Raw genomic sequence first — 22,464 nt, 5'->3', positions numbered from 1 at the left:
GGTGAACTTGGAGGAATCAGCTGCAGGTGCGCCTGCCTGCCAGAACTCTCCCCTGAAGATCCTATAATTGTCAAGTTAAAACAGCAAATGGTGTATATGTGAGTGCATTACCATCTCCACCCAACTGGCACGCGCCTCACAGGAAATCAAGCGCACCCATCCCTTCTCAGGCCCATCAGAAACCTATAAAGTAACTCGGCACACCTGTGTTCTGAATGATCCCTTCAGACAAAGAACTCGGCTCCAAATTTCCACAGAGACACCACTGGTAGGGACTGAACATCAAACCAAACCTAATCAGTCTTGTTAATGGAATGTGTTTATGTATTTGGAATGTAGTTTGTTTGTTTATTCACTGATAACTTAAAGGTAAATTAATATTGTTTGGAAATTTATTTTGCCCACTATAATCTGCAAGTAATTTTGGTTCATTTGTTTGTAGGTTTTCAGCCTGCTTGGTGTGTCTACTCTGACCACTCAAACAAATCATGGTGGTCTTGTATTGAAAAGTGAAGTGATTTAAAGACAAAAGAAAAGAGAAATAAAAAGATGACACTGAGATGAGTTGTTCCTGCGTCTCTTTGATGGGAGCAAGCCTTTTTCAAGTTTGGGCAGAAGCCGAGGTGTTTGAAGAGGCTAAAAGACTTGACAAGCATAAAGGCATATTTACTGGAATTAAGACTTATAACCAGTAATGCAAACTGGCTCTTACAGCAGTAAAAGGAGCTGCCTGATACTGTACAGCTCTTTCCCCATTGCACACCAACACTGGTTTCTCCTGTATTGTTTAACCTGGAAGGCAAAATGTATTTCCTCTATTGGGGAATATAGTATGAGTCCTGGGCTAAACTCCAAAATGTTGGATTGGGGCCAGCTTCCAGTTTAAAACTGTGTGACATTTTTGTAAGGTCAAAATACTAACTTTTGTATGTGCAATAAATTCTTGAGTAAGTTGTAGAGTTAGGGTTAGAGGTTCTGACTTTTGTCAGCTGGGATAGACTTCAGATTTTGTGGGCGTCCACAGAATGAAGCAGGTGCAGTTCATGGATGAATAAATCTGCAACACCACAACAAACCCACATGGCTCAGGATAAATATATATATATATATATATATATATATATATAAAACACTGTTACAAAGCAGCAAATCCCACCTTCATACAGGTTGACAACCCAATTACATGTCAATGCTGCTCCAAAATTGCCCCTCATGTCTTACTGCCAACCCTCGTTACAACGCCTACCCTAACGAGACAAACACAAACTCTCTTTGTTGTCACCTGTAAATTATTTCAAGTTGCCTCACACGTGTCAGTCAAGGTGCTTAAAAAGAAACAGAGGTGATGATTACAGTGGCTATAGTTACCTGGTCTTGTCACTACCTGTCTCACGCTGTCTTTTATCACTTTTCCTTTCTCCTCTGTCTCACTTTCTCACCTGCTTTTGCCACAACAAAATGCACACAGTAAAAATCATAACTTATTGTCAGGTCAGTCAGTTTATTCCCCCCCACCCCGTCCTCCCTCCATTTCATGCTGTACCTCACATGATGCACCTCAGAGGAGGTGATTTTTATTCTTATGCCAAACCCATCCTCTTTACTACTCTCTCTGGTTCTATCCTATTTGTAGTTTCCCTTTACACTTCAGTGTCGCATAACTCAAACTCTCTCCTCACTCCTAATTTTTCCCACCATCTACCTCTGTCTCTGTCTTTATCCCCTTTTACCTCACCTCTCCAATACTTCTTGCCTGCTCCCATATGCACCCCCTCTGCCCCTTCCAGCTTTTCCGGACTGTGAACCTGTCCCCCCTCTGTCACAGACAGAATGACCATGCCAGTGTTGATTAGAGCCTGCATGACCAGATGCTCTGCTAGGCTTAGCTGAAGCCTGTGGGAAAGAGAGCTGCTTATTTTACCTCAGGAGATGGATTGAAAATGATGGGGGGGTAAAACAAGCACAGATTCTATTGGCTCAAGGAAGTCGGTGACATACTAAACAGCACATTTTAACATTAAAATTGATGAATGAACAAGCTCATGCGAAGAATTTTTAAATTTTTTTTTTTTACTCAATTTATCTTGATCGCCCGGTTTGAATGACGATGCCCTGCTGAAGGAAAAAGAACTGTATGAAAACATTCAATGCGATATAGTTAGCCTTTTTCAGGTGGCAATATTGCAAAGCTCTTGGCATGTTGCTTGACCTTGTGAAGTAAGTACACCCTTTTATCATAAACCCAGGATATGAGGCTGAACGGTTTATATGTAACTTCCTTTTGCATTTATACTCACCAGTCACTGAATCATGTACACTAGTTTGTGCTTAACACAAATAGCAAATCAGCAAATCCAGTGCTGAATGCTGGGATTTTTCTGCACAAACTATTTTAAGATTATCAAAAGAAAAGAAAATCTCCAGTGAGGAACAGTAATGTGAACCAAGTCATGTAGAATGCATCTCTGAACAAACAACTGCATGTCAGCTTTGAACAGAAAACTGAGGCTGCATTTAACACTGGCCTCTCAAGACTTTAAATTGTTTAGGTTGAACATTTTGGGTTTTATCTGTAAAAACAATAATGTGAATCGTCCCACAATTCTGTTGCAAAAAAATAAATAAATAAATCTGCAATTATTTTATCCTACCTCAGAGCCTTTTTAAAATGAAACATGGCACTTGAGGCAAAACTTATTGGCTAAAAGTTTGAAACTTAACAAAAATAAACTGAACCTGGCTGATGCTGGTTTCATCTTATCTAAGGAGGATTGAGTCATAAAATAACTCCAACTATTCCCTAGCTTTTTTTTTTATTATTATTATTTTGCTCAAAGATGAGAGTCAAAGTGGAGAGAAATATGCCTTTTCCCAAATGTCATACAGTGAGAAGCCAGGTTGAGTCCGAACAGATCAAAACTGCTGGTTAAACGACAAATTACACACAGCTGTAAAAATAACTGCACTTGATAAAATAAGAAACTATTTTTAACGTGTTCCATTTTCAGCAGATGCGTGACAAAAAGCCAGGCTTATTATTGTGTGTAATTAACAGACGTCCCCCACTGGCACATGACAAATTACTGGATTTAAATAATTGTTCAGTGTTTGCCTTTGGTGCTCAGAAATGTTTGGGATTTTATTAACATTTCCTTTATGTTGTTTTTTTTTTCTTTTCATTGTACTAATTGGAGAACAACAAGAATGATGAAACTGCAAGCAATTGCCTCATGAGACACAACTCAGTTTCACAGGGTCTGTTATTCTCTTTGTCATCAATACACGAGGAAATGTTCAAAAGTTTAATATTTTATTTAAAGGTACAGGTGCAAGAAGGGAAAAAAAAAAGATTTGCACTGGATTTTCTCATATGTTGACCAGAAAGAAAAGTCTTAAGAAGTGCTGGAGGAGGCAGCATTGGATTAAGGCTTTATCTTGATAGAACAGGAGTATCCACTGAAGAAAAGAATTGAAGGATCAGAGGTGTGAACTGTGGGTGTGTGCACTGAGGTTCCACTTTTGGTGTTTTACAGTACACAGGCATAAAGACATGGTGTGGACATTTGTGTGCAGACATAAATCCGTCCGTTCATGTTGACCGAGTTAAACACACACGCACATACACACGGATGTTCTGCTGTGCTCGTGTTCTTTTCTTTGTTTCTAAATGTATACTCTGAAACACACGGAAAGCTTATTCTGTGTGTGTGTGTGTTTTCAGGGTAAGAGCATGCATGTGTGTTTTTGGCCCATATACTGGCTACTTTCCAGGAAACTTCTCCTTGTTTAAATAAGTGAGTGCAGGTCAGAAGGTGTTATCATTTCAGCTGCATAAATGATTCCTCCCCGGCCCCACGCTACACTTACTCTCAGTGATGGTGTTTCAAACAGTTCACAGCTGGCACCAATGAGTTTGCAGTCTATTCCAGTGCTCAGTTGCAGTTCATTGCTGCCTCCTAATGAATTTGATCTTCTCAAGCCTATTAAATACAACTATATCAGCGTGGTTTCAGATCTTGTGCCCACTGTCCTTTGTACGCTTGAAGTGGCTGCGGTGAGTGAGCTTCAGTCATCAATGCTGAAGTGCTTCAAACAACTCAATCATTTTATGCCTTTTCAATTTTTTTTCTTTATAAGTTAATAAATCACACATCTTCAATACCTTTTAGCACGCTCTGTGGCCAGAAGACGGAGAGGAAATTACTTCATCTGTTTTAACAATTTAGCGAATGAGAAATCTTAAGCCAATGTGCCCAGGTCCATTAGAACAGTGATGTTCAATGCCGGTCCTTGAGGAGCAGCGTCCTGCCTGGTTAAGACATGTCTCTTCTTCAACACAGCTGGTATAGACGGCTGAATTACCTCCGTGGCATTTCAATAAGTTTTGCAGATGGTTGATAACGAGCGATTCATTTGTTTTAGGTGTGCTGAGCCGGATATGTATCCGGACATGCAGGACGTCGTCCCTCGAGGACTGGAATCGAACAGCTGCAGACACCATGTCTGATGCCCAGCTTTTGACCTGACCTCACCAAACCGATATGAGATGATTACAATTTATAACTTTTAATGTAAGAATATATAAAAACAGCTCCTTGACAGATCATTGGTCAGTAGCCGATTTCATCTAGTTTTTATGTTCAGTTTTGCAAACTATTATTTTCAGTGCCATTTGCCTGATGTCATTCACACCCCTGACAGATTTAGGTTCAACTTAATCTTCTAATCTTACGGTCATGTTTCTTTTGATTGGAAGAATTATAAATTACCTGAGTCCAAACTTTAACCTGACAGAAGATCTGTTGACTTAAATCAACCTGGCCCCATACATAAATGGTCAGAATACCAGTGCATCAAGGGTTTCACTGATTTAATGCTAATTAAAATGTCTCTATTGATTATTTTGAGGGATATGATAATGTGTATGTTTAATAAAAAAATGTTTTAGCATTGTCTCATCTTGATGAAACATCTGTCTCCCTACCACTTGGAAACAAACTCCCTGAATAAAATTAATTTAAAATTGACAAATGTCTTCCGATGGATGAATAATTTGCAGCTTTACTGCACAACCTGTCAGCATTTTCCCATCAACAGGCTATGTCTTGCTTAATTTTGTTTTGTTTTTGCTCTGGAGTGACACAGAAAGTGAATGAAGCAGAAATATAGCTCTTGCTTTTCTCATTTGCTTGCAGAACACTACAGTGAGTTGTTTATGTGCATTCTCTGAAAGATATGTGAATAGGGAGCAAAATGTAATTTGGCGTCTCTTCCAATGTGCAAAGAAAGAAGTATTTTTTTTTTTTTACTTTAAGCTATTTGACCTTTAAACAAATCTGCAGTGGCAGCATTAAAATAAGCAGCTTTGGTTTATCTATGTGTGACAATTGTTTTTTTTTAGCACTTTTATTTGAAAAGTGGGGTTTTAGTCCGTATCACAGATCTGAGAAAACAACTTTTTACCTTGTTTCTTTGTCTTAGGCACCAATGGTTCTTTGGGATTGTACTAAAAGGGGGTGTTTAGATTTTGTGTGAGTTTGGGTTTATTTTCACATTTGTGCATATTATGGCATTTGCAGAGACAAGGTGTTATTTCCGTGTCCTCAAGCTCTGCTTGACTTAATTTAGCTCAGGTTACAGTCTTCCTGTTCAGCTTCTTTGTAATTAAAACTGGTCAGATCTGTTAAACAGCTTGCAAATCACACTTTCAAGCAATAAAACTGCCAGTACAGGAGTAACTCTCGCGAAGCAAGGTGTGGGTTTTGTATGTGCGTGTGTGAAAGTCATTCAGGGCAAAATAAGGGCAGTGAGCAGGCTAGACAAATGTCATGTTGCTCCTCCTAATGGGCTCTCTTGCCATTCAGAATCCCTCTTCTGGCGGTGATCTCTGACAGAAATGCAGTAAATCGAGATGATTCTCTCTCTCTCTGACCAGTTTTAATTTGAAGCCCAAACAGGTGAGGCGCTGCAGAGAAACGAAGGGGACTCCTAATTCCCTTCGCATACGGTTTCTGGAAATAGCCGCGGACTATTTAGCAGGGCTAGTTAACTACATGCGGTTAAATATGCAGATGTGGAAGGTATTTCAGTTACTTAATTGCAAACAGAACATCTTAGGAAAATATCAATTTTAACATGAGAACATTTATTCAACCATGTTTTGAGTGTAAACTAATCTTCTTTAAATGTGTACTTCACCTTCCTAGGGTTCTAGAGACATTTTGACAATAACCCGTGAGCTTGAGTTTCTCTTAAGCCACTACACCGAATATGATCACACCAAAAGCAGGATGGCAAATTAAAGTCTCAGCAAAAGCCAATTGTGCTCTCTAGATGTCAACTGTTTGGGAGTGATGCCGAAAGAAAAAGGAATACATTTGCTGTTTCATTACAAATTTGAGTTTGCTTAACTCTTAACTATTGTGTGACATTCAGATGGCCATCCGTCTATGAGCATAATTCATTTGGAATAAAACAAAGAAATGTGTAAAATGTGACTTTTTGCAAGTTTCTGCAAAATGTGAGAACTACAGTGAAAGATTTGAGGGGTTTTTATTGTTTTGTTTTGTTTTTGTTTTTTTATTTTTGTATTTTTAGACATTTTTCCCAAAGGGACCAACATATATATCTTTGTTTGAATATAATAATGAGCAAGCTGAAATACAGCAGAAAAAAATTGTTTATCAAAAAACCTAACATTGTTAAACGTTCGTGAGTTAGATTTTCCCTTTAAGTCTTTCACCTGTTTGTGCATTAAAGTAAAAAATAAAGGAGACCGGGCAGAGATAGTTAAACACCAAATGCACAGATGCAACACAATGAAGACATGAGAGCACACACACACACACACACACACACACACACACACACACACACACACACACACACACATCCATTTTTTTCTAGCAGAGCTTACACCCACAGTAGATTAGTTGCCTGCAGAGACGTGTTGTGATCCAGTTTCCTCTGATAAAGTTTTCTCTTGTGTGTTGCTCACAGAATCTTTCAATTTATACTTTAGTCGACAATGGATGTACAAAGAAAATTAAAGCAGTGCAGTCCTTAATTAGACAGAGGTGAGTCAAGATAATTAACCACACACGTTTCATACTCTTGCTGTATTTTCTTGTGGTAAATTTTACTATCTTTGTTTTATTTCCTAAACCTTATTTTGTATTTCCTGTTTTCTTCAGCTTTCATTGAATTTAATATATATTAAATGTATAATACTTGGTTTTTTTTTAGCTTTAAAGTCACTGTCTAATGTGTTATTCTTCATATATCATAATAGTAAGATGGTATTAAAACACTACCTTTTTGAATTATGCAGATGGCTCTTTCAGTAATGTGTTAGATCATAAAGGTTAATGGATTTAAATTTTGTTGTAGAAAAAAAATATGACAGCTGAAAATGTAAATCTTTTGCTAGCCAACTGTGCTTTATGACTGTGTCAGATATTTAATTAAAGGAAGTTCAACGCTGCTTCAAGTGACTGTGAACTCCTAATAGATTTTATTTAAAAACAGCTAACGGTTTCAGATTGGGTGTCTCTTTTGATATTTGTAAAATCAAAATGCACAGGAAAAATAAACAGGAAACAACGTTTCCTCATTCCCTGATTGTATTTATCATTTTTGTATTTTGTTGGGAATCGGGTAAGAAAGTTTATGTGTTTTATCCTGTGCCTTTATACAAGCCTGGTACTTCCAGGATCATATCACACCCCAAGCTGTTCAAACAGAAATTTTATTTTATTTTATTTTATTTTATTTTATTTTACTTTTTTACAAAAGGGAGAAGAAGCCAAAGGAGAGAGTGAAGACATTAGGATGTTGATTGGATTTTGTTCTCAATTCAGCTCCCTGCCAGTGCCAATAACAAAGACAGGATACAATACTAGGGGAGGGGGAGGAGAGCGAGCATGGAGGGTGGAGGTGGCGGATCTCGACTGTAATGGAGTCGAGACCCCTAACAGGCTGTCAGATGCTGGTTATTTGCTGCCGCAGTCACGCCTCACACTCAAGCACCCTGCACACATTTCCAAGAGTCAATCCAACGTTTGGCCCGACAGCTGGCGTGTTTGTGTGTGTCTGAGTGTGACCCAGTAATAAATATTAATTACACAATTGAGTGCAGGCCATGTGCCATTTCGCCGTTCTTTATCAAAGCTCATGAACAGCACTGAGGAGTGTAAGAGAAGGAGTCATAAAATAACACAGCTGAACGTATTTCCACCTTTGACATTGACTTTGGTTGTTGATTGTTTTAGGGGTTTTCCATGGAAACAGGAGTTTATCCTACACCAATTATTATTTATTTTTTTTTCCGCTTTTGGCTCTACCGTCAGGCTAATCAGCGCTGATTATTTCCGAAACGTTGTCGAGAGGATCTATTTCATGCCAGGAGATGCTGGCGGATGAATACGCCGTTATGGCATAACAGAGAAAGAATTGGACTGGGGGGGTGTTCAGGGGGAGGGTGTAGCAGTGGCCTGCTGAGTCATCTATGCCAGGCTAATCTGATAAAGCAGCCCCCTCGGCCCCACAGAGTAATGGTTAATCATTGGAAGTCTGGTGTTAGGGTAAGTGTGTAGGCCTGGCGTGGTTGTGGACAGTTGCGTTGGGTTTTGGGGTGCCTTAGCGTGACAGGTCAGTCAGGCGGATGAGGCGGGTGTTTTTGTAGTTGTGACTGTGAAGAAAGCCCAGAAAAAGCAGCTCCCGGCTTTGCTGACTGGGAGAAGAGCTGGGGCTGCTCTCCCACAGCAAACAGCAGAGAAACGAACGACTTGTTCGTTTTTTAATCTTTGCTGTGTTGGGGTTTGTTCTACTTGCCATCTGTTTGTTCGCTTGACATCCTGGCTAAATATTAAATTGTTACATTTGATCTTTTTTTTTTTTTTCTGGACTTCCAACTCTTATTTTTTAGATCATTTCAAGCCAGAAGACTTTTTTTTTCTCTCCAGAGGGGCCAATTTGAATAAATTACAGCTAATGAAGGGTCAAACACCCAAATGAAATCAGGTCCAGTGTATTTTATGGGCGTCTGTCGTACATAAAATTATATCACCCATCATATCTATTAAATACAGTCAGAGGAGATCCTGCTTTGTTCCACCTTGTTGGCAACCTATTTGTTGATGGTTGACTCCTTTCTGAGAAATACTGTCTTAGCAGTTTTGTTGGAAGACATCTTCTGGGCTTTTTTCCCTCCTTTGCAGCTACAACAAGTTGGTAACATAGGCAGTATGTTTGGTCAAGACACAATAGCATTCTCTTGACTTGTCGAACATAATTATCTCTGAACTCACTCTGATATATTTTGTGTCAGTTTTTAGTTTTAAAAAAAATTAACTTTTTATGTGTGTGTGTGTTTTTTCCTTTTTTTTTTCCTCTTTCCTAAACATTTTATTTGGGGGTTAGTTTTGTTCATGCCCCAACAATTTAAAGATAGATTGTGTTGAAGAATGGATCAAAATCACCCCGAAGTGAATAGCTCCTGCATTCTGGAGAAGTCTTCACGTTATCATTATAAAAATAGTTTCTACAAGGCACTAAGTACACTTTAGTAAGTATTTAATAGTTTTTCCACTTTATGAAATTTGTAGATTCTTTTGCACTTAATAGTATGTTAGAATATCTGGTGTGAACTTATTGTCAATAGTATCATTAGTAATGTATTTACTGAGAAAAATGACACGTGTAGTACGTATTTTCTCAGCTGCATGGGTAAAATATAGATTTTTTTAAATTTTGGTTTAATGTTATTTGCATTTAAGGACATAAATGCCCAGTTGAGGGTTAGTGTATGTCTCCAATTTGTGCTTTTGTCTCCCTAAGGACTGTACAGTGAACACCTGTATCACTACAGTTTCCACACACTGAAATCACAGGATAAACGTTGTAGTATATGAAGAAACTGATGTCAAAGGGCTCATGTTCTGAGAACGGTGGGGTTTGTTACATATAAAATGGTTTGACTAATTTATTTTTTTGTATCTTCTTTAATTGATGGAATCACTAATGCATGCACTATATCCATTTCAACAACACAGTTATACGTTGGAGTTTTACTGTGTGCAGCGGCTGCACCACTCTCTGGCTCTTCAGTGTAGTTCCAAACATGTTGGGAACAGGATAATTGGTTCCTCACCTGCACCAGATGCAGCTGCTGGGTATCACAGTTTCACAAATGAACAATTTGACTGTCTGTCTGAAACTACAGTTTCTACATCTACCTGTTGTTTATGAAGAAGTTGTGCAGACATGCAGAACGCGCTGCGATTTCAAACGTGCTCGGCTGGCACGCAGGTTGCTAAGGATGGAGAACTCTGATGCCGAAGGCCTCATTTCCCTCAGATTTTCGAAGCACTACAACTTTCCCAGTCTGAGCTATCTAAGTAGCTGTGAAAAAATTCTGAGACCTCATTTTCAGTTCGGTGTAAGACTGTGGTTCTCTTGTACGGTAAAATGCCAACTTCAAAATTCTTCGATATCCGCACTTTTTATTTTCGTGCCTCATTTCGTCAAATAATCAAGTAAAGCTAGAATACATTACAGCTTTACTTGTAATGTATTCTAGAAGCAACTTTATTTCCCATTGCTCCGATCTGGAGCGATGCTAACATAATGTTTACCAGTTTCAGCTGTCTTTACTCCGTGCACAGGAAGCAGTTCTGCTGTTTTAACCGACTAAATGTTTTGTCTTTCCTCATGCAGGCACAGAAATCGTGGATAGAAAGGGCATTCAGCAAGAGAGAATGTGTTCATATCATAGTGAGCGCCAAAGACCCCCATAGGTGAGTGGAAATGTTTTGAAGATTAAAAAAATGGGATTTTTCTTCAGCTGTTAAGTACGCTGTAATTATCAATAACTCTTAACTTATTTGCTAAACTCAAACTACAAAAACTCAGTTTGGTTAAATCTTTGTTGAAGATTAAAATTGTGATCAATATCAATCGCTATTCTTGAAGGACAGCTCAACATTATGCAGCTTTAGCACTTCTGAGCATTTTTTTTATTGCGAAGGATGTTGTTTAAAATTCAGCTTTGCTTGTAATGTAGACGTTTTACATTTTACTTGGTCCAACAAATGTCTAAAATAAAAAAACAACTTTTGAATTCACTTTGCATGATTGTGAGACTGCAGAAAGCAACACAGTTAGATCAGCACTTCAAGAGGATGTATCTTTATTTTTGCAAAAACAAACTCTGATGGTTTAGCTGATTTCATTTAAGCACCATACAAACTCAAACATATGCAAGAAAAAAAACTCCCGGCTTCTTGATAAAACAACATTAGCATAGCTACACAAAATCGAGTGGATGCCGAGAGCAGGAGGAAGCTGGAGAAGCTGGAAAACATGTTTCTCATTACAAAATCAACTTTTTATTTTTTTTTTTGTCAAAAGCATTTATAGTTCATTTACACTTTTGGCAGAGGGCGGAAAAGAAGCTTTTGTGAGAGATGATGGAGAAATGAATTGAAAATCAAAGCCTCCTGACTCTTCCTCCAAGGACTCTCTTTCTACTTTAAACACAAAATCTTGAAAGCTGCATTTAGCAGCTTCTGAATAAGTATTTGCTCATTTAGGAATAGCACAATTCATGACTGTCATTCTGCCAAGTCTCAGGTTCCTGAAATGGAGAAGGAGACCAGAGAGACAGGAAAGCAGACGGGTGTTTTAAGAACAGGAAGCAAGAAAAAAAAAGGGTGGGGTGGGGGGTGGGGACAGAGTCGGTGAGATGCTGCACAGGCCTGCAAATCCTTCATCTCTCCTCCATAAGAAGATGAAAGCGAGACGACAAGCTGCCACTTCAGCCTTGCCCACCACTTACACACGCTTATGGAGGCATTTCACACTCTTCTTCTCCATCACTTTCTCCCACAGTCTCCCTTCTCATTCTTACAGCTAGAGCCACTTTGCTTAGGGCTCACGAGTCGCAACGTTTCAATTATGTCAGGAAAAGGCTCCGTGTAAGACAGCTGTCTCGACTTGGCTCTGACCTTTTCCTCCCCGTCCAGGTGCTGCTGCGGTCGTCTCATAGGTCAGCATGTGGGTTTGCCGCCAGGTATCTCATCCAGTCAAAATGACAAGGCAGAGCGTTTGGCCAAGAATGACAGCCTGTCAGAGAAGTGGTCAATCAGCAAGCACACACAGCTCAGCCCCACCGATGCCTTCGGCACCATCGAGTTCCAGGGAGGAGGACACTCCAACAAAGCCATGGTGAGTCGCGTCAGTGTTGACCGTTGTGTTTTGTTGGTGTGGCTGGATGGCGTGTAACAAAACCTCCAGTATTAAAATCTCATTATATTGCTCGTCTTAAGAAAGTCTTTCTCAGGCAGCGTGACTTTAACTGGCTATGGAAAGCTGTGGAAAGCACGGTTTTCTGCTCAGGGCATCACACTGCTTGGGGGCTGCACAGAAATAATTGAATAAATAAATAAAACATTTGCCTATTGGTTTATAAAATGGCTTATTTGTATGTGCAGTCAATGACAATGGGTCACCCTGTGCTGTGTACACTGCAAACGCCGTTAGTAAATATTACTACCGCTGGATTCTGTTCAAACTTAAAGAACCACTTTGGTGTTTTGGAGAAACCACAACTACGCTGGACTGTCTCTTGTTTATAATCATTCATATACATATGCAACTGGATTATTCTCCACTAAACAGTAATAAATAAGTAAACTACAGGAAGCCATTCAGCAAGTTTAACCTGATTACGAGCTATGCTAGACTGAGTGCTGGAAACAGACAATAGTCTTTAAAAGTGCCAGCTGTTCTGTATTGTTAGTTGAGGCGGTGATGGAATAAACAGAATATAAAAAGAAAGGAATCTATTTCTATTCTGTATAAAAACAGAATATAAATAGACGCTTAGTTGGCAGCACAGGCAAAGAGAAGAAAATGTTAGAAGTGTGGGTATGTGAAATAAATTTTCTTGGAAAGGAGTCACATAAAGGCTTAGATAAATATAGAAAAACATTGTTCAGATTGTTTTGCCAATTGATATATATATATATATTTTTCGTATTGGTTAAAATGCAAAACAAAACAAATTATGTAAGAACACAAAAGGAGTTCTCACACATAAATTCCTCTGAAACGATGTGGGAATTAGGCACACTGTGTTTGATAAACGTTTAGATTATCCCCCCACATGTTAAATGTTTCAATGTTTAAGTTGTACTTCTGACGATACGTTTGATGGATAAACAGATTCCCCTCGACTCACCTACAGATACTTTTCTTCAATCACAGAAAGTATCTGTTCAAATGTTTTGAAGCTTGAAAGCTTGAATCCGTTTCCTGGACCGTTCTGAAACCTTCCAAGAAATGTTTTAACGTCATGACTTCATCTTTATCTTTGCGATGTCTTTTATATATCATCTCCATAACAATGACGCGTTTTCTGAGTAAAAGCATTTGCACCTCTTGAAACTTTTCAAAACTTGTCATGTTGCAGCTGCAAGCCTTAATGTTGTGCCCAAACAGCCCAAACTCATACAGACTGATTTAGAGAAATCTATGAAGAGCAATTTTGTAGGTCCTGCCACAGCTTCTCAGTTACATTTAGGTCCAAAACTTTGACTAGGTCTTTATAACACATGAATATGGATTGGTTTTAGCAATTTCAAGTCACCGTTGGCTTTAATGTTATGTTCAGTATAATATAACCGTGCTGGATGGTGAACCTCCACCTAGTATCTTTTCTTTTCCAGACTCTGCAGGTTGTATTTAGCTCCATCTACTCTAAACACTTCCTCTCACCCTAAGGAATAATAGCTTGCCCACATCATGATACCACCACCACCGTGTTTCAGAGTGGGAACACTTTGTCTAGGTTGATGCGTGATGTAAATTTTCAATGTCAGCTGGGGTGTCGATGCTCACACAAAGCACTCTGTCTGCTTACGCCATGTTCTTCTTGCTGTGTTTGCAGTATGTGCGAGTGTCTTATGACACTAAGCCTGACCTGCTGCTCCACCTGATGACCAAGGAGTGGCAGCTGGAGCTTCCTAAGCTGCTCATCTCAGTCCATGGAGGCCTACAGAACTTCGAGTTACAGCCTAAGCTCAAGCAGGTCTTTGGCAAAGGGCTCATCAAGGCAGCCATGACGACAGGGGCCTGGATATTTACAGGAGGAGTTAACACAGGTAAAAGAAAACAAAAAAAAACAAAAAAAAAAAACAAAGGAGATAGAAATATAAATATTGAACATTTTTACAGTCAAGTGAAATTCCTTTTTGTGTTCACAACACATCCAGAGTTTAACTCGATAAATGAAATAATGAACTCTTCATATTGAATTTTGCTTGCTCTGTGCAGCCAAATTCTCATTTTACAAATGAAGTGGGCACTTCCAGCAGGAGTATGATGAGTGTGTGGAACTGTTTCACATGAATGATTAGCTATTAAAGAGCTCTTTGTCAAGCCGGTATGGGCTCTCAGGATGATGAACCACTGGATCCCTGTCACAGCGCTCGGTGGGTGGTTGGCAGATTGTGCTCACTCAACTTAAATTACGCACACTTAAAGTAGCACCAGACATATGAAGTGAGGCCAATGACTTATTAGAGGACACTGAATTAAATTAACGTCGGGCAACCTGAAAGGCCTCATTTTTAGCCATTAAAGTCATAAATCCATGCGCTGTGTCATGAAAAACAAACGGCGTGCCATGTGGTTTCAGGGAAACAGATGAAGTAATTGCTAAAAATGATGCAGTCACCGTTTTAACAATGTCCAGTGTACAGCAAGGATAAGTTGCTGAATTCCTCTGGAGAACGAAAACATGTTTCTGTCCTTTCAATTGTGTTGGTGTCTTAGTTTCTAACCAGAAGTTTTATTTCATGTAACTTTAATAAATTAGATTGCAGCTGAAAATGTTTGTCCATTTATGTATCAAAGAAAATCACCTTTTTTCCACTTGAACTTTGAGGCAGTATTGTCATTGCATTTGAGAAATGTTTCGATTCACCCTTACCTCACTTAGTCTCCGACGTAACCCCGGCTTCTGTTCTTTCTTGTGGTTTTAAAGCAGAAGAATGTTTATTTTTAGTACTTACTTAGTTATTTTTAGATTTGTTTTAGTGGAGTCAAAGGAAAAAAAAAACCAGCAGGGGTTGTAATCTTTAATAGCTCAGATGAAAACAGGCAAACAGAAAATAGAACAATATCGAGTGATGGAAGATGCCCACACTTGAATACAAAAAGGAAAAGAAGGTGAGATTTAGTGACAGAATGGGTACAGAAGCAAGAGAGAGGCTTGAATAATGGATGGATGGCTGGATTGGATGGACAGTGGGTGGAGGTAGAGAAAGAATGAATGTCAGCTGGAGAAATGTGATAAGATGGCCTCCAGGTCTGAAAGCTTCTCCCCTGAGGACGACACCTACATGCTTGAAGAAGTGTGTGTGTGTGTGTGTGTGTGCGTGTGTGGTCCTGCGTGGGTGTCAATTCGCATGTTTCCTTGACTCCTAATAGATGCTGTCGAAATATCACAACAGAGTGCATGACTGTGGCATTGAGCCGTTAATTGATTGCGACAAAACATGTCTTTTTTTTTTTCTTTGTCTCTCTCTTGAATCTTTCAATCGCAGGGGTGATCCGCCATGTGGGGGATGCACTGAAAGACCACGCCTCCAAATCAAGGGGCAAAATCTGCACCATTGGAATAGCTCCATGGGGCATCGTAGAAAATCAGGAGGACCTTGTTGGCAAAGATGTGAGTCTCAGCCTGACTTAACATTCAGCAGTAAGGTGCATTCTTTAGCATTTGTGTAGCTAGATGCTCAGACTGCCACACGCCCATCAACATGTTACAAAACCCTTTTTAATATTTTTTGTTGTGATTAGCTCCTATTAGACGCTGTGCCTATCAGACCTTTGCCCCAGGGTTCAGCTCATTAACCAAGCTGCAGAGCTAGGCAGTCCGGTCTCCGTTAAACTCTCCTTCACGGGGAGCCGCAGAGCTGGCAGATCCTAATAAGACCGTGGAGCTCATGCTGACTTGTTGAAATTTTCTGGGATTCGCGGTTTGTGGTTTGGCTAAGATTTCATCAGAATGTGCCACGCTCTGTCCTGCCGAACAAGTCGAGCACAGCCAATTAATGTCAGTGGCTGAAATGGGATGATCGAATGCCGAGGGACTTATTTTCTCACTTGATTAGTCTTAACTGTGCGCCTAATGATGAGATGAGTTTACCTCATATTGTTAGGCACGCTCCAGTTCTCCGTGCTCCAGCTTCTGAGAAGCCAGTTTTCTGTGCTGTTCCTTCTTGCTTTGGTTGCAATACATAAACATGTGGTGTAAAATTATTGATCGTATGAACGAATCAGGCTCTGCTTTGGATTTTTAGCCTCACCAGTGTAAAAAGGAGTCGTGTTTTAGGAGATGATATGAAAACCTAGCAGAAGACACTCCTCTGCAGGATTGGAAGGAGTCACTTGAAGTGGTTCAGGTATCTTGATCAGGTGGCTTCCTGGTTTCTTCCTGTAGGAGATTTTACAAACATATCTGGGGCAGACCCAGAGCTCAGGAGAGGGACTCTGGAATGAGTTGTAGAGTTCAAAGGAGAGGGATGTGATAGCTCTGCAATCTGATCAGGAAAAACAGGCAACGGATGGATCCATCCGGCCAACCACCCGGCCGGCTAGCTTCAGAAATATCTGTCATGAGTTCACAGCAAACATTTGTATTTAATATGTAGCTTTTAAAACTGGAATTTTGAATCAAACAAAAGTACTCAATTTTGGCATTAAAAATGTATAGGAACCCTGACGAATGTCTGTAAGGCTTTGGAGTGCAGAGCTCAAACAATGCTACTGAATGTTAAAGTAAAACTATTTTAGAGAAAAAAAAATATTGGAGATTGTTGTTGTTTTCACTCCTATTTATATTGGTAAATCTCTGTGAGACATGAAGTCTGTTTAGATGTCATATAGGAAGTCAAAAACACTGATTAATAATTAAAAGCATAGCAATGTAACACTCTTTGTGTAGATAATAAATGCCAGTTAACCAAAGAGTTAAATGTGCAACAGTGATCTGCATGAGGTCTTAAGCTCAGGAGGATGAGGAAGAACGGGGTGCGGATGGGGCAGCACAGAAAAAAAAAAAAAAGCAAACGGGTCCAGTTGGTATTTATCAAGAAACGGCAAAAAGAGAGTGTTTGAAGTGTGGATCCTCCCATGCGTCTAAGCCCCAACATGGAGGTTGATGGCCACATCATGTTCTTCTCTCTGCTGCCACTTGCAATACTAATAACATAAAAAAAAAAAGAGTGGACCCATTTGTAGTGCGTCTTTGATCAAAATCCTTCAAAATAACTCTTTTGGATGTGTTGAAAGCGTGTCTCGTTAAACCTTACATGTCGTGCCTCATTACCCACGCCCTGTGGGACATTTTGTCTCGCGAGATTTGTTTGATCGTGAATCCACCACTCGCTCCTCTTAGCTTTAAGTTGGGAACACAGCAAGGATGTTTAGGTGCAATCAAAAAGCAGATACTTAAAGTTTCAAAACACTTGGAAAACACTTGAAGTGATTGCTTGTGTAGATGTCAGAAAGATTCTTACAGGATAAGTCGAGCAAAATTAAAGTGTTCCTTAAAATAAAAAAGATGAGCGTACAATGCGATTTCTTCAACAGAAAATCGTCTTTCGTTTCTTTTTTAAATTTCGGTTGTAGCGTTAACTGGAATCGGTTACTTCATCTTATTTTTTTGACAATAATAAAAAAAAAAAAGTGCATCACCATTCCCAGTTCCTCTTGCTGCAAATGTTTTAACAGCAACTTGCCCGATTTTTCCACATAAACAGACTTCTTTGCCAGGTTAACACTTTTACAATTTTGCGTGTTTATTCTTCTCTCTCACTCTCGCCGTCTTCCCTCTGTGGCAAGGTGGTGCGTCCGTACCAAACCATGTCCAACCCCATGAGCAAGCTGACGGTTCTCAACAGTCTCCACTCCCACTTCATCCTGGCAGACAATGGCACAACAGGAAAGTACGGAGCTGAAGTCAAACTGCGACGCCAGCTGGAGAAACACATCTCCCTGCAGAAGATCAACACACGTGAGTGGCCTTTAACGTGTCTGAAAGGGCTTCCACAGACTATGTGTACGCTCAACTACCGGGACCATGTTTTCAAAATGACTACATCATAATGAAGCTTTAATTCTTAGGTGATGATGGATAATACTTGTCATATAACTGGGTTGTCTTTTTTTTATAGTAACAGTCTAAAATTACCCTCACCCCATTTTCTCCAGAACTCATGCTGTCAGTTTATATTTAGACACTAGAAAGGAAAAAAAATAAAATAAAAAACTTTATTAACCTTTGATACCTTAAGCTCTCCCTGCCATCTGGGGGATTTTTTTTTTACTTTCTGGAAGATCAGATGGATTAAATTTTTAAATAAATACACTCGATAACTACAAGCTTCTATTATAAGTGCCTGCAAGGAAGATATGAAGGCAAAAACAGCAAACACAGATCCTGCTTATGCCCATGCAAATATACAAACTGAAGGCAATACGTACATAACATTAAGCACACATAAATGTGAAAAATTTAAATCTATAAGTGTTAGTTGGAACTTGAATGTGCATATCACTTAGGGCGGAAATAGTTTAAACAGTTTGATTTGATTGAATTTTATTTTATTAGTTTCAATTCAGTTTTGTTTTCAGCTGAAACAAATTAAACATATAGTATGTAAAAGACACACAACCTTTTTTTTTTTTTTTTACATGAAGAGCTGCTGCATCTCCAGTCAGCAGCTTTTGCTGTAAAATTGCCAGATTTATTTTTTTTTTATCTGATAAATCTCCAGTTTAAGGTTAGACAGGCATACCAAATTAGCAGTTTTGTATTTGCTAAATATTAGAATAGCAAGCAAGATATTTCTCTTCAAATTCAAACGTCTATATTCTTTAGTTTATGATACTGTCACCTCTAAACTGTGTGATTTGGGTCAAGCATATTGGGTGTCCCAAAACCTCCTGACAGAACTGGTGTAACTGATTCAGGTTTATGGGCCATCTTGCTCACACTCACCCACTTGTTCAGCTTTGCTAACAAATTTTCTAAGGGACTGAGATGCAGAGTTTGTGATGGCCATCCCAAAACATTGACTTTGTTGTCCTTAAGCCACTTTCTAACTGTTTTGGTGGTATTCTTGGGGTCGTTGTCCATTTGAAAGACCCGTTTGTGCCTAAGTTTTAGTGTCACATCAGCATTTCCACTGAATGTTCTTTTCTGCTGATGCCTTTTGTTTTGTGAAGTACACCAGATGCTCCATCAGTGAAAAAGAACCCACAGTGAAGCAGCAGCTAAGCAGGATTCTTGGCGTGAACCAAACGATAACTAAATAAACACCTTCACAGTCATGTTTTATTTGTTATAGGAGCTTTTCTCTGAACGCTGGCAGCTCATGCCAGTTCCCTTTGGGTGTGGTGAAGAAACGAAAGCACTTTCACTTGACGTCACTGCTTATTTAAGAGCTGCTGAGAGCTCCCCAGAATGTCAAGAAGCAAGTTCAAGTGAAATGCCATTATCAAAATTGTCAGAACCATTTTTTGTTCACTGTCAGAATATTTGCTGATGTTTGGTGATACTGACATTGTAAGGCTATGCTGAATTAAGTGCTATGCTGCGCTTAAGCTCTGAGGACTCAGGAAAATGGTCTGGTTTGAGAAATTTTGCAGATGTACTTTTTGTTTTTGCTTTTTTTTTTCTTCTTCTGCCTATCATGTGGCCTGTGGACTTCCCTTTGTCATCCTATGCCTGGAGTCATGTCAATGGGGCTGGGAAGGCAAAGGGATGCCCAGATGTCATGGAAGCATCAGAGTTTTGCCTCCTGTTTTATCTTCAGCCTTGCGTTAAAATCAATGTAAATAATTGTGGAATTCTACAAAGAAGTAGGACAATAAATCTTGCTGTTTCTTCGTATGTACATGTCACAGAGGAGAATCCCTCTCAACCTTCAAGAGTAACTAAACAGTGTTAAAATATAATGCATGATCAATTTAGGTGATTATCTTCTCTTCAGTTAGAGATGAAGAGGAAGTGTTAACAGTTGATATAGGTCTAGCACTATAGTTTAAGTACTCTTGTTTTCTGATTGTTACTTTTGGAAAAGTAAAAATCTCATGTTTACTACTTACTGCTTAACAAGGATTGTGCAATTGGTGAATTTTTCAGAAAAGTGACAGTGTGTTTTTTTTTTTTTTTTTTTGTCATCGGTGGTGAATATATTATAAAACACACATTCAACAACTAAGTAAAAATCTGATTTATACTTCGTGGCAGTTCGTTACCAGAAAAAACAAAACAAAAAAAACACTCATCTCTTAACACCAAATGAATTATTGTTTATAAAATATAAATTCTTTTAAAATACTGTTTATCTGTTTGATATGGGAAATTTACAGTGGGTAAATTTTGCAAAAGTAAAAATCAGGTGTTTACTTTTAGCAACTGGTTACCAGAAAACGTGATTGTCTCTTAGCAACAGATTAACAACAAATATTGTTATTGTTCAAAAAACATGAGATTTTTTCTGCTCCTTTGAAGTTCTGCTTATCTTACACTACTTGCTCCTTAACAAGAAATGTGCAATTGGTGAATTTTTCAGAAAAGTGACAATGTGTTGTTGTTGTTTTTTTGTCATTGGTGGTGAATATATTATAAAACACACATTCAACACAAAAGATTTGATTTATACTTCGTGGCAGTTTGTGTTACCAGAAAAAACAAACAAAAAAAATACTCATCTCTTAACACTAAATGAATAACAAGTAATATTGTTTATAAAGCATAAGCTCTTTTGAAATACTGCTCATCTACTTAGACACAAGAAATTTACAGCTGATACATTTTGCAAAAGTAAAAATCAGGTGTTTACTTTTAGCAACTGGTTACCAGAAAATGCGATCGTCTCTTAGTAACAGATTAACAACAAATATTGTTATTGTTCAAAAAACATGAGATTTGTTCTGCTCCTTTGAAGTTCTACTTATCTTACACTACTTACTACTTAACAAGAATTGTGCAATTGGTGATTTTTTCAGAAAAGTGAAAATGTTTTTTATTATTTGTCATTGGTGGTGAATATATTATAAAACAGACATTCAACACAAAAGTAAAAATATGATTTACACTTTGTGGCAGTTTGTTACCAGAAAAAAACACTCTTCTCTTAATAACAAATTAGTAACTACTATTATTCTTTATAAAACATAAGCTATTTTGAAATACTGTTTACCTGGTTAGACACCAGAAATTTACAGTTGGTAAATTTTGCAAAAGTGTAAATCAGATGTTTACTTCGTGGCACTTGGTTACCAGAAAACACGCTCGTCTCTTAGCAACAGATTAAGAACAAATATTGTTATTGTTAAAAAACATATTATTTCTTATGCTCTTTTGAAGTAATACTTATCTTACATTGTGCAGTTGGTGAATTTTGCAGAAAAGTGAAATTATTATTATTTTCTTTTTTGTCATTGGTGGTAAATATATTAAAAGATACATACTTTTCTGTAATAAGTGTTCCACCAAGGTGGCGTCTCTGTGGTTGTAACTTGAAGCTCTGCCCTCCTCTGTAGGAACTGAGTGTTCCTCCATCTCTGTAGTTCTCTACATCTCTGCTCTCCTCAGTGTTCTGTCGCTATGGTAACTAATCCTCTCCGAAAACCATGTGTGAGTGAGACACAGACGGGGAGACAAAAATTATATCTCTGTCTTGAGTCTAACTTACCACAAAACTGTCAGAATTGGTTTTGATTTTAATTTGGCTCTTTTTTTCGCTAATTACGTCGCCATGGTTACTCAAAATGCCAACAGAAGTAATAGCTGCATGTTTTGATATATATATTGTAGGGGTGCACGCAGCGGTACAGTGCCTTGCCTTGCAAATGCAGTGCTCTCCTATGCTTTGCTATGGCCGATCCCAATGAGAATTAATGACACAGGTAGATTCATCAGTGATAAGGTGACTTCTGAAGGCAGTTTGATACAGTAAATTTTATTTTAGGTACTATAGTGAAGGGAGATGAATAAATTCACAAACACTTTTCAGGTTTTATTAGTAAAATAAGTAAATAAAAATCAGGTGTAATTAATTAATTCTTTTTCAAAATTAAGATTATACCTACCAGTAATCTTATCAAAATTATGTGGAATGTTGTTTTGGACAAATAAAATCCCACTAAAATACACTGAGGTTTGTGTTTGAATTAATCAGGACAAATATTTAGGATTTGCAATGCAATGTGTATAAGATATCAAGACATGAAAATGCAATTTTGAATTACTTTACATGGAAAAAAACAAACAAACAAAAAACACATACCAATTCAGTATTTCTTCAAGCTTTGGGGGCTAAATTTCAGAAACATTGAGTTTCTGGTTTAAAACCCTCTTATGACCAACCTGTCGGCGCCGACAGG

The 22,464-nt window shown here is 38.5% G+C and overlaps 1 protein-coding gene across 9 annotated transcripts in view; it reads left to right on the top strand.

Annotated features, from left to right (window-relative positions):
* Positions 1–10,707: 10,707 nt before the first annotated feature.
* Positions 10,708–22,464, top strand: part of LOC106941846 (transient receptor potential cation channel subfamily M member 3) — an 89,920-nt gene continuing 78,163 nt past the window's right edge. For all 9 annotated transcript variants that reach the window (XM_015025027.1, XM_015024998.1, XM_015025012.1 and 6 more), the window contains exons 1-5: positions 10,708–10,796; positions 12,024–12,225; positions 13,949–14,162; positions 15,609–15,733; positions 17,911–18,082. In XM_015025027.1, coding sequence (XP_014880513.1) covers positions 10,711–10,796; positions 12,024–12,225; positions 13,949–14,162; positions 15,609–15,733; positions 17,911–18,082 — 799 coding nt within the window. In that variant the 5' untranslated portion in view covers positions 10,708–10,710. The remainder of the gene's footprint in view (positions 10,797–12,023; positions 12,226–13,948; positions 14,163–15,608; positions 15,734–17,910; positions 18,083–22,464) is intronic.

The sequence above is a fragment of the Poecilia latipinna genome, unplaced genomic scaffold (genome assembly GCF_001443285.1).
Source record: "Poecilia latipinna isolate Pla-1442-1.1 unplaced genomic scaffold, P_latipinna-1.0 Scaffold94, whole genome shotgun sequence".
Lineage (NCBI taxonomy): Eukaryota > Metazoa > Chordata > Actinopteri > Cyprinodontiformes > Poeciliidae > Poecilia > Poecilia latipinna.
Note: the sequence above shows the minus strand (reverse complement) of the source record. Positions and strands in the feature narration are given on the sequence as shown.